The sequence below is a fragment of the Pituophis catenifer genome, unplaced genomic scaffold (genome assembly GCF_029215685.1).
Source record: "Pituophis catenifer annectens isolate HBS135680 unplaced genomic scaffold, rPitCat1.0.hap2 SCAF_1, whole genome shotgun sequence".
NCBI lineage: Eukaryota > Metazoa > Chordata > Lepidosauria > Squamata > Colubridae > Pituophis > Pituophis catenifer.
The window spans coordinates 65,398,866-65,415,424 of NW_027256881.1; the positions used below are offsets into that span (position 1 = coordinate 65,398,866).

Consider the following 16,559-nt stretch of genomic DNA (forward strand, 5'->3'; position numbering starts at 1 on the left):
AGTGCTCTTTCAGGCTTGAAGAATCCACATCCTTAATTTCAGCGTCTTTGCTTTCCAACATATATTTAGCATCATTAAAAAAAATCGCATCTTCTCTCACATAGTCAAAACATGGCACCAACCTTCATTCTCATTCTGGGTCTTTGGGATATAAATTCAAAAAGAAGGAAAGGGGTGTCTGGCAGTAGTCCAAAAGATTCTTGAGGTTAATTCTTCATCGACGTCTGGAAGAGATGTCAAAGCAGGTGATCATCATGAGGTGGGCCTTGCAATAATTGACACGATTCTCTAACCGCTCAGTCACACATTCAAGAGCCTCCAAGTACTCCAGGGAATCCAAGTCAAAAACATGTTCCAGATCAACTGTAAGAAAGGAAATAAAAACTGGTGGAGAAACAAGACTAACCCAATGACTGTCAGAGAGGAAAATGCAAGCTCTATCTTGCAATTTGAATGTTTTATATTCATATATGGATCTGCATCATTCAACATTCAATGAATGTACTCAACATTCATGAGTACAAGAATCTATTCAGTGCTATTATTAAAAAGGTATACAAAGAATACCAAAATTCATGTTACTATTTGCATAAGGCAACTTTGCAAGCCATTGAATTATCCACTTGTATTTCTAATTTTCTCTGGCTGGGTTGTAAACAGCTCTGCCTAGTAAAATAAAATCATTCCATTTAAAAAAAACAAAAAATTATGGCCATTTTAGGTTGTTTACTTAGATTGAGGTTTCATGCATTAGCATTCCTATCACCAGATGTTTTCAGTCACTCATCTCTAACCTGGTTTCCTCTAGATGGCACTTGAAATTGAATACATGTGGAAGAAAACAGGCTGAAGAAGGCTATCAAAACCGTTATCCTCAGTTTGTGGGGTAGAAAAGTTGTGGAAGATTAAAAAATAGAAAGTGACATTTGTAGCCAAAGGCAAAATGTGTATAAGATTCAAAGAAGCAATACATTCAAAACAATAGTTATTATATTCATGTTTTATATTGATCTGTATTGTATTTATATATTAAGTCTGTAGACTACAGTTTACCTGGAAGCATAAGGCAGCAGACACAGCATTGCTTTCTATTGTTCACAAAATAGCTAGATTGCTCATTGTTCATGAATGATTATTAAACAAGAGTGAAGAAATTAAATGAGGTACCACAAAGTTTAGTTCTGAGGTCCCTACTTGTCAACAATTGTATTAATGGATGAAGAGGCAAATGGAAAGCTATCTAATTTGGGGATGACATAAAATTAGATCGATTTGCTAATAATCTTAAAAGACAGAAATAAAATTAAAAATGATCTTGGCTCAGGGTAATCAAATGTAATTTAATAGAGCCAAATGCAAAGTTCTTCATTTAGGAAACAAAAGATCAACCAGACTAGAAACCAGAACACTGTGTGAGATTTACTTTTTTTGGCATGAAAGATGGCTTGGTGATTTTAGGCCGGTCACTCTTTCTCAGCCTCACAGGGTCGTTAGTGTGGAGAAAATAGAGGAGGAAGTATTAGGTATGCTCGCTGTCTTGGGTTACTCATAAAATAATAATACAGGTGGGATAAAATTAAATATATTAAAAATAAGTAAGTGCTGGTTGGATGACTGCAGACAGTCACTCAGAGCTGGGCTACTACTGATTCGCACCGGTTCTCCCGAACGAGATGTTAATTTTCTGAGCAGTTCGGAGAATCGGTTGTTGGAAGAAATCTTTTCCCACTTTACAGAGCTAATCCTGCAAGGGAGGCAGGAAGGAAACATTCTGGTATGCCTGTATTTCTAGTCTAATCCTTATCTTAAATGTTCTGCTGCTTTAAGTGTTTTCAGAAACTGCCTCTGGGTTAAGCTTGTTACATTGTAAGCCTTACACCCAGACTTTCTGTCTGTAAACTGACCTTCTCCGGAGTCTCCCCCCCCCCCCCCGGAGTTTTTTGTGGTACTTTTATTCCTGGGGCTTGACTTTCTTAAAGATTGTTAAAGGGTTGTTTAAAGCTTTTTGGAGTATACTTCCAACACGCATGGAACAGCTATTTACAGAAAGGTTGTCATAGCCATGGAAGAAATGGCTGAGAGGCAGGATGCAAACTTGGCATTGGATGATTACGTAAGGATATCTTGTGAGGTGAGTGAGACTAACTGGTATCTTTAAGTGGTGCAAATGGATCTACTAATTGCTTCTCTTGGGTGGGAAACTGCTTTGTCAGTTCACTGAGCACAGGAGTCTCTTGTCTATGGGGATTCTTCAGTCATCCAGGTCATGGTTGTCCCAAAGGTCCTTTTTTCAAGAGGCAACTGGAATTTCTTGGTTTTTAGAAAGTCCAGTTGCCTCTTGAAAAAGCACCTTTGGGACAGGAGTCTCTTGCATTGTTTCGGAGTGGGCAAGGCATATGATTGCTCACTAATAGTAAGTGGATCCTCCTTCGAATTTGTTTGTTTTCTCTCATGATAATATGGCATAGTAACATGGCACCAATTGTAGAAAGTTAGCACCCACCCCACTTGTAGAAAAATAAAATATTTTGAAAATATTAAAAAAGAATAATATATTTCCCTGAATGACAAAATGAGAAACATGTTTTCTTAGAGGGAGAAAGCAGCCCCCACCTTCCTTAATAGCTCACAGAAGATGTCAGCACTTAAGAGACAAAGAGATTGATAGCTCCATTCGTAGCCAAAAATTCCCTGCAGCAAGGGTCTGAACAAAGGCAGAATGGGATTAGCCCTCACTCAATATGTTAATTTGTTAATCTGTCTCTTTAGCTCGGCATTTTGTACCCCAAATATGCCCACTCACTTTCTGGAGCACTTAAATGACCTCTCTGCTACAGGGTTTCATTTTATAAGCAAGAGTAACTTGGCTGCTAATAGTTATCCTTGTATTTTAACTATTTTAATTCCTCAATGTGCTGTGGCAACTTGCCTGATTTGTAACTCCGGGTTGCAGGTATTGCTGAGGAAAAGGAAGCTATTCAGACAGAATGGTTTAGGTTTCCATGATGGTTGTGACTTATTGAACTTCAGTGTGTATTCCCCCATTTCTAATTTAATGGTATTTAGGGCAGCTTTTTGCAAGCAAAGAAGCTTTTTGTATTTTTGTACAGGTAATCCTTGATTTACAACAGTTCATTTAGTGACCATTCAAAGTTACAAGGGCACTGAAAAAGTGACTTATGACCGTTTTTCACACTTACAACTGTTGCAGCATCCCCATAGTCATGAGAAGGCAGATGAGGAGAAGCGCCCCTCGACATAAGTGACATCGAGTTGGCCACGCCCATCCAGCCAGCCATTAGGGCAGAGAACCGGTTGTTAAAATATTTGCAGGCCACCACCGCAGTCATTCATGCCCTAGTCATCTCACAACTCAACTACTGTAATGTGCTGCACATGGAGCTACACTTGAAAATCACTTGAAAGCTTTCAATGGTCCAAAGTGCAGGGACTGAGCTATATTTGGTTGCCAGTATAATTTTAGGTAAGATTCACAGTCCTTTATTTCTATAAAGTCCTATATGGCATAGGGATGGGTTATTTGAAGGACTGCCTACTTCCTATTGCTTTTGCCTAGTCAATGTGGGTCAACAATATTGACATGCTCCAAGTGCCTTTTATTAAACAGTGTCATATTTTGGGACCCAGGAAACATGCCTTCTCCTTCTGGAACTTTGGAATATGGTCTCTGCAAGATCAGGGTAGCTCCCATCCTGTTGGCGTTCTGGAAAGTGACTGGAGTGCCTTCTATATGGATTCCAAATATGGTTTTCTCATGAGTGTCTGCATTTCCATCTTGTGCATTCATTTGTATTTTGCTCTTTTATTTTTATCCTGCTTTGCTATGTTGTTATATTTGCTATGCTGCCTTGCTTTATTTGCTATATTGTGAAGTGTTCAGAGCCTGGGTGTTGGGTGGTGCCAAAATCATCATCATCATCATCATCATTCATTCATCATCACCACCACCACCACCTCCAACAACAACAACAACACATTGGTAATATTTTTGAAAAATATCTTGGAATAATAGCTGATTATCAACTAAATATTAGTTAATGGTAAGTTCTGGATGCAAAAAATCCATTGCTCTATTCTATTCTAATTCAATGAACATAAATTTGGGAGATAGTGGCATTCTGTGGTCCTGGCTTTCTATGGTCCATGGGGATGTAAGTCATAGATGACAGCGACTGAACAACAACAATTTTAGGATTCATCAATGGATATACAGTTTTCAAATTTTAGGGAAAAAAAATTATTTGTTAAATCATTCCCCTTTATTTTGCTTCAATTCACCCTACTTGAAGAACTAGGCCTAATTTTAGCTATTACACTTCAGGAAAGATTTGGAAAAACTTCTGAAAAAGACTATGAAGATGATAAGGGGACTAGAAACTAAGTTCTATGAAGATTGAAAATGCTCAGTATAATAGCACACTTATTCCAGAATGTATAGATTTAATAGATTTAAGTTATTGGAAGGCAGCTTCCAACACAATTTAAAAAAAAACCCTCACAAATAAAAGCAGTTTAGAGTGGAACCAATTACTTGGAAAGGTTCCAGACTTCCCTTTCATAATTACCTTCATGCAGAGGTAAGATACTATCTGTCAAGAATGCTAACATTCACTTTCCTAAGCTAAGCAAGGGGTTGAACTCAATAGCTGAAGTAGCCTTTCCAACTCTATGATCTCTATTCTTTCCTGACTATATATAACAAATCAGATTCCTTTCTGATTAATAACACATTTTGAGCAATGGTCAAATTTGCCTTATAATATTATTTAATAGCGGGAGACCAGTCTTATTATATAACTTCTATGTCCATGTAAACTGAGGGCAGAAGAGGAAAAGAAACCTCATTTTCAGAATCTGTGGACTGAGACGCCTATGTGTTAATCTGGTGATGGCAATATTTCTCACTTCTCTGATTCAGCTTTTGAACAAATACGCCCACTTGCTTCCAATGTCACAGTTTAATGGAAATTATGTGGGAACCGTAATAGAATCACAGACAATCCAAACCTGCTTGAGGTCAAATATAATTTCAAGATTGAAATTTTACTTGCTTTAAAAAGAGTAGTGGCTAAACTGAAATTCCAGTAAAATGTCTTGGCAATGAATTAACCGAGGAGGCATAAAACCTTACATTCACTGAGCCATTTATTGGGATCCAGCATCAGATACTGTTTGGTCACTTCCAGCTCTCTCATTAACCACTCGTACTTGGCCTTGACCTCTGCAATTCGCTGCTGCCGATGCTCCAAGATTTTTAGCTTAGCGTTGTAGCAAATCACCTCCTACCCAGTAAGACATATGAGAAGAAAGAAAAAAAAGGAAAGGGAAAAGATGAGACAAAAACATTTCTCCAGTACAATTATTTCTCAGTTGGTAGGAATCAGAAGCACAATTAAGTTAAATCATGGGGAAACAGTTACACAAATAAACCTTGGATATTTAAGGGATGGTGAGTAATAATGTTATTGGAGATGATACCACATTAAATCTAAATTTCCTCCCAAATGGATTTTTTTTAAAAAAATAAATTTTATTTTATTCTCATTTTTATTTTACATCCTAAAGCAGCTTATTACATTTCTGCAAAGAAGAAGGTTCATTATTAAGGTTACAATTCCAAGAGTGAAAGCAGAAGTCAAGACGAAATGTATTATTCTCACTACCATAGTTCCTGGGGAGGGGGCATTTGTAAGAGCAAATTACAGGGGAAAATACTTAATTTCCTTTTAACCTGAATGGATCTGAAACTAGGAGTGAGTCACTAGAGCAAAAAATGGTCTTTCCGGACTACTCACCATAAATAACAGCCTTCCATTCATTATCTTTGACAAGTGATCAGGACTAAGGATGTGTCACCATACCATCCACTATAGATTCTGAAATGTGCATTGCCATCTTTGGTTTTAAGAATTAGAAAACAAAACCCTTATCCTTCAATTTACATTACTTAGTTGGCATTCTTCAGAGACATAATAATAATCAAAGCCATTAAAAAGCAAAAGTTAGAGTATTTTGGACATGTGATGCGACATCCAGAAAAATACAGTATCCTTCACTTAATCCTTCAGGGAAAAATTGAAGGCAAACGAGGCCCAGGCAGAAGAAGAACATCATGGCTTCAAAACCTAAGGGATGGTTTGGACAAAACTCAGCAGCACTTTTTCATATGGCTGTTGACAAAAATAGGATTGCCAACATGATCGCCAATGTCCAATGACGGACATGTCACAAGAAGAAGAAGATAGGTGCATTTCCATCTTTGGTTTTAAGAATTGGAAAACAAAACCCTTATCCTTCAATTTGCATTACTTAGTTGGCATTCTTCAGAGACATATATAGTCTAAAAGGGATGGTATATACTGAAAGCTTTTGAATCAAGGTTTCCTTCATCAGACACAATGCATTCTTCCTTAGCAAGACTTTCATTGAGCAACTCCGTGGACTCTTATTCTGATAAATGTAAATCTGAGTCTGTGGACACTGTTTCTTTGTGTTTATAGAAGTGAGCATGGGCTTGTGGATCAAATGAAAGTGTGAGTATAGGTGACTATAAGTTATGATGGCCCTGAAAAAATAACTTATGACTGGTTCTCACTACAGCATCCCCATGGCCGCATGATTAAAATTTGGGCTCTTGGCAACCGGCATGTATTTAAAATGGTTGCAGTGTCCTGGAGTTTTGTGACTGCCATTTGTGACCTTTCCAACAATTAAAATCAAGGGGGGGAAGCTGGATTCACTGAATTACTAAAAAGTCATAAATATAACAATCATATCACTTAAGTGACAGAAGTTCCAGTTCCAATCGTGATCATAAATTGCTACCTGTATAATTATTGACGCAAAGTCAAAAGTCATTATTTCTTGCAGCATACCACGATTTATTTTTTAAAAAATGTTTCTTGTAAGAGGGATCTTTGGTATTTTCTGACTGGATTTGACTGCAAAGGTTACGTACATATAAATAAATATCCACACCGCTTCCAGAAAGCTTCACGTATGGCCAAACAGTAACAGAGTTGGAAGGGACCCTGGAGGTCATCTAATCCAACCCCCGTTCACGCAGGAGACCTGTAGTAGGGATTCGAACCGCTGAACTGCAGAAAACGTTATTGTTCTTAGGAGAATTCTCAGATCTCTTTTAGGAATTGTTTTTATTGAATATTGTGGGTTCTATTTGAATTTAGGATCATGCCTACAGTACTTCGTTGGATATATTTAAACAGTGTTTTGCAAATTTAACTGAAAGCACCTACAAATAAATATAAATATAATCTAAAACCAATATCTGTGCTTGTTAAAAAAATATTAGCATAGCCTCACATTGTTATCCCCCATGCGCCGTCGCTGGAGTCGTTCCACATCATCAATTTCATAGACTTTGATTTCAAAGGGCTCTCCCATCCCTCTCTGGGCACTTCGCAGAGGTCCATCTACCCAGCGTATGGCTGGACTAGTAGGCTTCCTTATAGGAGATGTAGTGTCAAGCGACAAAGCTGGAATAAGTCTCCGTCTCTGAGAACCTAAACAATATTAAGTTGTAAAGTTTTGTTGTCAATGGACAAACCTCTAATACTGTTGTATTATACCGATTCCTACCAATAATTTGATATAACATGACAAATCTACAAGCACTTGCATATAATCATTGTAACATGGCATTTCTCTCTTACAAAGTGCTGGTAATAGGACAACAAAGCAAAACCTCATATGGAGCCCTCATTTAAAGGATAATTGAGAGGAAGGAAGCACTGCAGAGAACTTTTCTTTGCAAGATGATTGTACATTTCATAACACCACAGATGAGATTAGATTCCATTTCACTCAATCTCTGAATTTCTTTGAAATATCCAGGGAATCAGGAAATGGGTAGCTTTTAATCTCCTGTTTATTCTATGTAAAAGAAAAAAAAAATCAAGATTACAAACCATATAGCTCTTATTTATTAAACTAAGCTCATCTTACATATATATTCACATAATGTTATACAATAAAATCATTAACATTTAAGTGAACTTAAAAATGGGGGAAAGGAAATATACATAGTCCAATTTTCTAAGTAGTCCTCCAGATGGACTCTTAGTAGTAAAATACTTGCTGCTGAGATTTAGAAAAGTGACCTTTTCTGACTATTGTGGAATTGGTAGAGATTGAGTTTCCTTCCAATGTTGCAGTATGCACTTTTTTGCAACTGTAAAAATATGTGATGTATATTTCCATTCTACTCCTCCTAGTTTTCAACCATTCATATATAATTTTAAAGCTAAGCATGAAAACAAGAATATTTCAGAATCAAGTTAATAATAATAAAAAAAACTTCTGGTCAGCAGCTGACCAGCCTTGTTTGATCTTGAAAAAAAAGTAACAGGGCCAGAGCTGGTGACTTTGATGGCAGACTACCAAGAAGTACCAAGAATATAGATTAAACTTGCAATATGAAAAAAATATTCCAGAAAAAGTAGTGGAAACCACTTTTCTCTCTCTCTCAAAAAAACAACAACCTACATACATCTGTCCACGATGGCACTAGGTAAAAAGCTTTAGTCAAAAAAGACTACTTTTTAGTTAGAGAATTTGGACATTATGTTGAACCAATTTTGCATTTTGAGCAGCACATCTCCAACAATGAGTACAGAGCATCAATTATTTCCTTAAAAGATCCATAGGTTTCCAATACATGTGAAATAACTGTTCAAAAATCTATTATAATTCAACCCTATGGAAAACTATAACAGTATCTGTGCTGTTGAAGTTAACATTGCAGTCTACAATCATTCCTCAACCTGATGTCCTTCAAATGCTAATTATGATTACTAGAATTCTTACAGGAACTATTTCACATTGTACACAGAAGAGTTCCAAATACACAGGATAAGTAATAAGGATTACAGTGTAAATCTTCTCCCATGTAATAGATTTAAATGATTAATCTAGTAGTCCTCACAAAATCTTTTGGTGCCAAATATACTTTAAAAATTGGAAAGTTGAAAGTAACAATCTCAATAAAATAATACATACTCCAATGTTAGCATTTATTCTTGTTAATACAGCCAATAAATGGGGAAAAAATAAATAATGGGGAAAATTAGTAACGCCCTGCATTTGACCAATTCAAAACTCAAGCAGAGATCAAATAAAAATCCAACAATGATCAGCTTAAGAAGGTTTGATCCACTCATGATGATGGATGAGTTAGTGCCCCTAATACAACTGGAATCTGAAGATTACCATGCATGGAGTAAGAATTCCCCATATTTGAAACTGATTTTTTTCTACTTTTGGAAGCCTATCATGCTTTGCAGAGAAATCAGGCTTTCTCAGATAAAGAACACAAATGAGTTTGAGTTTGGTCGGAGCATGACAAAATAAAATTCAAGGGCAGGTATAATGCTACACCAGAATAGTTTTTGAAAACCAGTGAAGTTATGATTATAACTTTAGCCTTCCAGTTTGTAGATCATACCAGCAGCATATCAAAGAAAAAAAAAGTTTGTTTCAAAAGTACACTGCTGTTTTGACAAGGACATTATGACACAAAAAGTTTCAGGTACAGCATGAACTGAGAAAATTCGAATTGCCAATACTGTAGGCAACAGAGTAAAGGAAAGGAAGGAGAGCAGTTAGTCTCCTTGTTTTAGGGCAAGTGGCATGGGAGCTGTATTTGCTTCTCAGCTTAACATAGTGAAAGGGAGAAAAAAATTATAGATGCCTTTTATCTCTAGCCAAAGGCTATTGCAGTCACAGTCTGAAGAGAGATTAAGATAATTTGGCCACGGGACTCTGAACCAGACTTTAAATTATATCCATTGGTTGTTAAAAGTTACTCTTATACCACTGAAAAAGAGAACACTGTAAACCCACAGATTATTTTTAATTCAAAATAATTTAGGTGAGTTTCAGAAATATGCTCACTTAATTTGAGCATGATTTTTTTTACCAAGCACTGCCAATTTACCATATAAATTTGAAAAAAAAACTATTTGAAATCAACTAACTAAATCTGTTTGTTATCCCTGCATCATATAAGGTACTCAGGCTCATACGGTACATGCATGCAATGCTATGTACTCATATTATGCTATAGACCAGGGGTGTCAAACTCATGGCATCACGTATCGTGATTTTTTCCCCCTTCGCTAAAATGGGCTTGGGCCTGGCCAGCACATGACGCATCCAGCCCGCGGGCCACGAGTTTGACACCCTTACTATAGACAATTTAGAAGAAAACTTGGGAACACAGCAGATAAAAGAATAGAGATACTGGAGAAAAACACCTTGTTCTTGTCAAGGTCTTTTGCTTTTGGTGGAGAGGAGTTACGTGTGTTTTCTGCTACAAATGGAAGAACTGCTCAAACTGAAACAAAATAAATGTTTTCTCCAGAGGAGAACAATAGATAGAAAGGTAGTTAAGTAGGAGGAAGGAGATGCAGCTTGTTTATTCTGCTTCATCATCCATTTCAGATTTTTAACAGCTGTAATAAAACTAACTCTGTTCTATTTTCTTCAAAGCCAGTCATTTACCTTTGTGACCTCTGCTGAGCAGAATCCTATGTACATATATTTGGGTTCCACCTTTTGAACCACATTTGCAAATATTTATTAATGTAGCTGAAAGCAGTGAGTAACAATTCCCTATTCTTACAGAGATAGTGATCTGAAACTCAATCCATTTTAAGTAAGCAGTGGTTAACAAGCTGATTAGTTAGACACTATGAATACAGTGAGACTTAAATTTGCTGTTTTAGAGTTCCTCTGCTTAGAAAGGATTAAAGGAACTAAGCCCTTTTAAACTCAGTAGGGCGTACTTCTAAGTAGACAAAACTCTCACATTTTATCTATTTTGCTGAAGACGGATCATTAATATTAGTGTTCCACAGTAATTCAGAATCAAGAGCCCACAGAAATTCACGGTAATACAAAAATAGATTTTCTGCATAGTTCAAGAAGTGTCCAGTTGAACACATGCATATAAAGAGGCTCAAGTGGGAGAAAACTACACTACCTTTACTACACCAAACGATTCTGAAGAATATATAAAGTGAGATGGTAAGGTTTGCAAAGGCTGTAATGTATTGATATACGGAGCACCAGGAGATTTGAGAAGGTTATCATCCATCAGTGTATCTATTCATAAGATAATATGAGCCATACCAGACAATTCTTCTACTGCGACTCTAACTATATAAAAAGAGGCCTGCTTGTTTTCAGCTTCCAAAGTTATATAGCTCCAATGGCCAAATTGCCCATGAGGAAATTTCATTTAGTGGCCTAACTTGATTGACTGTAATTTCTACCACCTGTTTCTGAGAGGATCAAGTAATTCCTTTAGGTGATCTCTTTTGGTCAAAGTCTAGCCAGGAAAGAAATGTAGCAATAAATAACGTGATTGTTACAATGCAGCTGTAGGACCATAACTAGAGGCCTGTTATGTGGATTCAATATCATGTAGTAAAAGGAGAAGAGGAACAGAGTTAAATCGCACTGGTGCAAAAGTTTTACAATTTGAGTCTTTCCACACCATTCAGAAACACTGTATAGCAAATCTAATATAGCCTGTGTTGTATTTTCGTATTAGAAAATTAAAGAATTCAGAAATACATATTTTTCTCTTAAAGACAAAATGACATGTAATGAAAAACAGAAAGTTCAAGTTATTCCTAACTCTTGTATTTTTTACTCACCCTGCACATAATCCTTCTACAAAGAGTGTAGCAGCTTTGAAATGCTTATAGTTGTATTACTGAATTGTTGAATATTTGTTTCAAAGTGTCAATATATTTTGACTTCGAATAGGGATTTTAAATTCCTATGTGTCCAGCCGATGATACATTTATCCTCTGAATAAGTGTATGGTTTATCTAGGAAAGCTTAAGCAGGGGGCAACAGTCAATACTTGAATAGGAGACTACTAGGGAATCCCAAGTTTGTTGGAAAGACACCCCCCCACCAAAGAACTCTTCAAATACATCCCAGAAGAAGACAGGGGCAACCTGATGTCATACTGTTGTCAGGAACACTCTACATTTCATGCCATCTGCATGCAGGAAATATGGCATCACATCAACTCTGGTAGGACAGAGCTGCTGCCTTCAAACAGTGTTAGAATTTTATTCCAGTTTTTCTCCTCTGACTTCATGAGTTATTGAAGTACCAGTATGAAAAGGATGGTCACTGTCTTGAACCTGATATGATATGGCTGACAACTGGAGTCTATGGTTCAGCCAGTGTAGTACAATAATAAAGAAATAATAGAAAATAAACATGGATTTGAATAAGGATGGCTATTTTTTTTATGAATCAAAGATATCGTTCCTTTATTATGGAAGCACTTAGCATAGCATAAATATATGTTTGAGTCTAAGTAATAACATTGGTCCTTTCACTGGGTTGAATTCTGAGTAAAACCCAAAGAATCATCAAAGCAGTAATCAACATTTTCATTTCAATCAATTTGCCAAGGGCAATTTTTTATTTGTGCCAGTTAGTCCATTCAGCCAGGCGCATCTCTCTTGCAACTGCTCTGCCTACTTTCATTAATTTTAAGGCCTGTAAATGAGGTCTACTGTCAGGAGGCAGCTCCTCGCTGAACATGGCAGATTGACAAGTAATTTGGGAGAGGTCCCAGAGAAGGAGGTGGTAACAGCAGGCAGTGCCCAGTACTCCAACCTCCCAGTGGTGATTCTTTTCCCCAAACATTTTATTTCAGTGAGGCTGGATTTCAACTCGTGATTGCTCTGCCAGCTGCCTGATGTTTATGTATCCAGAAATTAGTTTGAGCTGTTGATTGGCCCAAGCATGCTAAATGTTTTCCTTTCAATGAATTAATACTATTCTTTTTTTTCTTGTGAAGCAATTCTGACTTACAATTATATTCCTTTAAGTAAATTCAAGCAAGCCAAGGCATCAGATTTTGTTTATGAGTGGTCAAGCACTGGCCAATTCAACGAAGGTATGTCCCATGGAACTTTCCACCACATTACTCCATTGTTACTTCCTCTGTTAAAACATGACTGTGTTTATGAGGTTAAAAACATGATAGTTATGTTTGTAAAAAGGGTTCATCTTTTCAAAGTTGTGGGGGAGGGAGAGGGAGGAAGGGAGGGAGGGAGAGAAAGGGGGGGAACACAACATCCTACCCTGCAAGCACAGACGTGTTTGAATCTCATTTTACCATCTCTACATCCTGTTCAGCTTTCAAGTTTAAAAAGGTCCCCAAGCACACAGATGTATCAAGGCCTTCTATACTATGAACTTTACCAGAAATATAAACCTATCCCCCTGTATTATGAATTACCACCTCAACTGCCATTGTCATCAGTTGTGAGAAGAAACTAAAAAGCAATTATGCTTGATGCTGTTTGGTTCAAGAGGATCTTGATTTTAAAACCAAATAACACATGTTGTCCAGTGCAAAGCCAATCATCATTCTTTTGCTTTCTGATTCATCTTAAAACAGGAGAGATTCATATTATTAATTTTTTTTGAGCTGAGAAGAAATTACACACTCGATTGGTTAAACATTTGTATTTTTGCATCATCTGTCAAGGACTTGGGAACTTAATACTCCGCATAACATATTTCTTCACTACCCTATACATCTTTTGGATTGCAACTTATTAATTCTAGGTTAGAAATTTTACAGATTCAATTCTGAAAGTCTCAGAAGAGAAAATACTTCTTATACAATGGATACCTGAGTTTTTGAATGTATTGTATTATTGCTTTTCTGTCATCCAAAATAACAAATCTGTGAAATAAGCTATTAAAAAAGAACAAAGGGGAAAACTCATAGCTTTTTTTTAAAGGCATCTCCTCTTAAATAACTAACTAATAAACTTGATTTTCAGAGAGCAATAGATGAAATTTTTAAGCCATTACAAGCGGAGCTGGCGAGTGAATCATAATTCCTCTCTGGATTAGACTGCCCACAACTGCTCCAGTCAGTTGCTCCTTATGAGGAGACTGTACACAGCAGTCTGTGGTGGGTTTAGCGCTTGGGAGATGAGAGAATGCCATCTTCCTCAAACCATACTTGGCAATTTCCCAGTCTAGTCATCAGCCTTGGATTTTCCCATCCAAATTTACCTCTAGAGTCAAGAAGCAGATTCCTCCCCCAGCCCCCAACACACATACTTATCACTCTTTGATCAGCAGACACATTTTGTGTAGAAGCAGAGAAGCCTGTAGATGGTTTAATACAATCACTTTGTTTCACTTCCCACAATTTCGAAAAAAAAAAAAGGTAACTAAAAGCATTATATGACATTTCAGTTTTGCATTGCTGCAATAATACTACTGGTATAGTCTGACCACATTTCCTCCAGTATTATAACACAGCAGCAAAGTCACTTCTATTTTCCATTATCATCTCCCCCCCTTCCCGAATGCTCATAGTTCACTTAGATATTTTGATTTCCCAAAGTCAGAGTGAGTACACAGCTCCCCTCAATATTATAAAGATCTCCCAAGTATTGTAGGTGATCATCCTTTAGGCCCTAGATCACTTTTCCATCTCAAAGGATCTCAGGTATTGAGTAATGCTCTTACAAAAAAAGAAAATTTTGAGGAGGCAGTGAGACAAGAGTCATTGTTTTCACAAACTGATGGAGCTTCAAAAAGTAATGGTGAAATTTAAAGATGTTAGTGATTTGCTTAAAAGTCTTTGTGGCCTTTTTTAGTGGGAACTGATGTCGATTCATATTGAACATGCCTGACAGCTAGCATTTCTGTTAATAATATTCATAAATAAACCAGACAAGGTCACCTGACCTGAAATGAACATATTTACATCATCACATTCATTATGGCAATGAGTATTCATGACAGGAAATCAGGTAGGTTCCAGTGCTCTTGATAGCACAGGTCAAAATAGTATCCAAATGGAAATGTTGTGCTTCCCAATTTTTTTAAAAAACCCTCTTTTTATACACTGATACAAATTAAGAGAAGGAGATCACTCTTGAAAAGGGGAAAAATTGAAGTACTGTACTACACTTTTCATCCAAATTCAGTGTAAGCAGAGCACACACACCCCACTTGTAGCTGAGCTTAATCTTGGTGAGTTCTGCAGTCATTTTTTGTTTTTATTATCTCATAAATCTGTTGACATAAAAAAGAATGTGCTTTCACCATCTATGCTATTTACTGTAGGGGAAAAATACAAAGAAAATATGCTGGGAAGCAATAGATTATATCAATTCACAAGCCAGTTTCAGGGAGGGGGGGAAAAGAGCCTTTGCCCTGATTTTTAAAAAAGTATTTAATGCATTAACAATTAAATATAACTTGTTATCTGTAATTTGGAAACCAGTACAGAGAATTCAAAAGACTGGTCCAAACAGCTACCTTCTAACTCAAGATTCAGGTTTAATCTTACTTGCTCTTTGCACATCGCTTTCTTTGCACGATTCACTCGAGATGAACTTTACACATTATGCTGAAGATCAATAGATGCAAACTCTACCAGGGTAACAGGGCAAGCAATTCCCAGAGATTCTGCTGCAAGGGACCTCAAGGGTCAAGCCATCCAAATTCCTGCATTATGCCAAGATTTGCTAGACCTAAACCATCTTTGACAAATGCTTATTATGCCCTTCTAAACGTTGCTGACAGAGGATCTTACTCCGTTAAGAACAAACATGTAATTGGTCTATGTCAAGCAAGAGAAATACCTCCAATGTCACTATAGGTTGACACCGAATGCCTTGTTTTTGGTTGAGAGTCTGAGAACAAGGACAGCAGAGGATTGTGACATCAACATGGGATAACTAGCCCTTTTTGTTTTAGCAGTAGAATTATTGGTAGAAATCTGGAACTGTATTTTCTGTCCAGCCTACGTTTTGTTCAGGAACCTATTCATTTACATTCTAGACTGCTATCTTCTAGTATTATGGGAAACTAGTAAGCTACTCTACGGGTGACATTAATTTCACCCTCCCCCATGAATTCATTCCACAAGGGCTCAATTACTCTACATTATAATATGCATCTTTGTCTGCTAATGTAGTAAACTCTCCTTGTTGAATGGCAGTTTCTTGCAGATGATAATGCAACTGCAGCATGAAAGACTACTCAGGCTGAATCACAGCCTCACTTTTTCCTTCTAGCAGCGGTGGGTTTCACATTAGGTTACTACTGGTTCGCCGCATGCACGCACGCTTGCTTCATGCACGCACATGCCCAGTTTGTGTGCACGCCTGCCTTCCGCGCATGCACCCGGCCTCAAAAATGTGCCTAAATAGCATAGCATAGAGCCGGGTGGGGGGGTGGAGGGGCGTGTCCACCTGCAATTTCCGCTACCAGTTTGGGCGAACCAGTCTGAACCAGCTGAATACAACTTCTGCCTACTAGGAAGAAATTACAAATGGTGTCAATGGGGGATATGCATTTTATGTCCCTCTCATCAAAGGTGGCTTGAAAACCATTTTCTGGAGGAAGGTGATACAGCTGAGAGTCGGTACAGGAAAGGCCTTTCCTCCTGCTGAAGAGGAAAAGGACCCATTTCTCACACCCCTTCCATATTCTGAATGCTACTGCTT

General features: G+C 37.3%; 1 protein-coding gene across 1 annotated transcript in view; it reads right to left on the bottom strand.

Annotated features, from left to right (window-relative positions):
• Positions 1-214: 214 nt before the first annotated feature.
• KIF26B (kinesin family member 26B) overlaps positions 215-16,559 on the bottom strand; it is a 352,803-nt gene continuing 336,458 nt past the window's right edge. Inside the window, exons 13-15 of the mRNA XM_070950509.1 lie at positions 7,345-7,544; positions 5,153-5,303; positions 215-363 (exon numbers count right to left, since the gene is read on the bottom strand). Coding sequence (XP_070806610.1) covers positions 215-363; positions 5,153-5,303; positions 7,345-7,544 — 500 coding nt within the window. The remainder of the gene's footprint in view (positions 364-5,152; positions 5,304-7,344; positions 7,545-16,559) is intronic.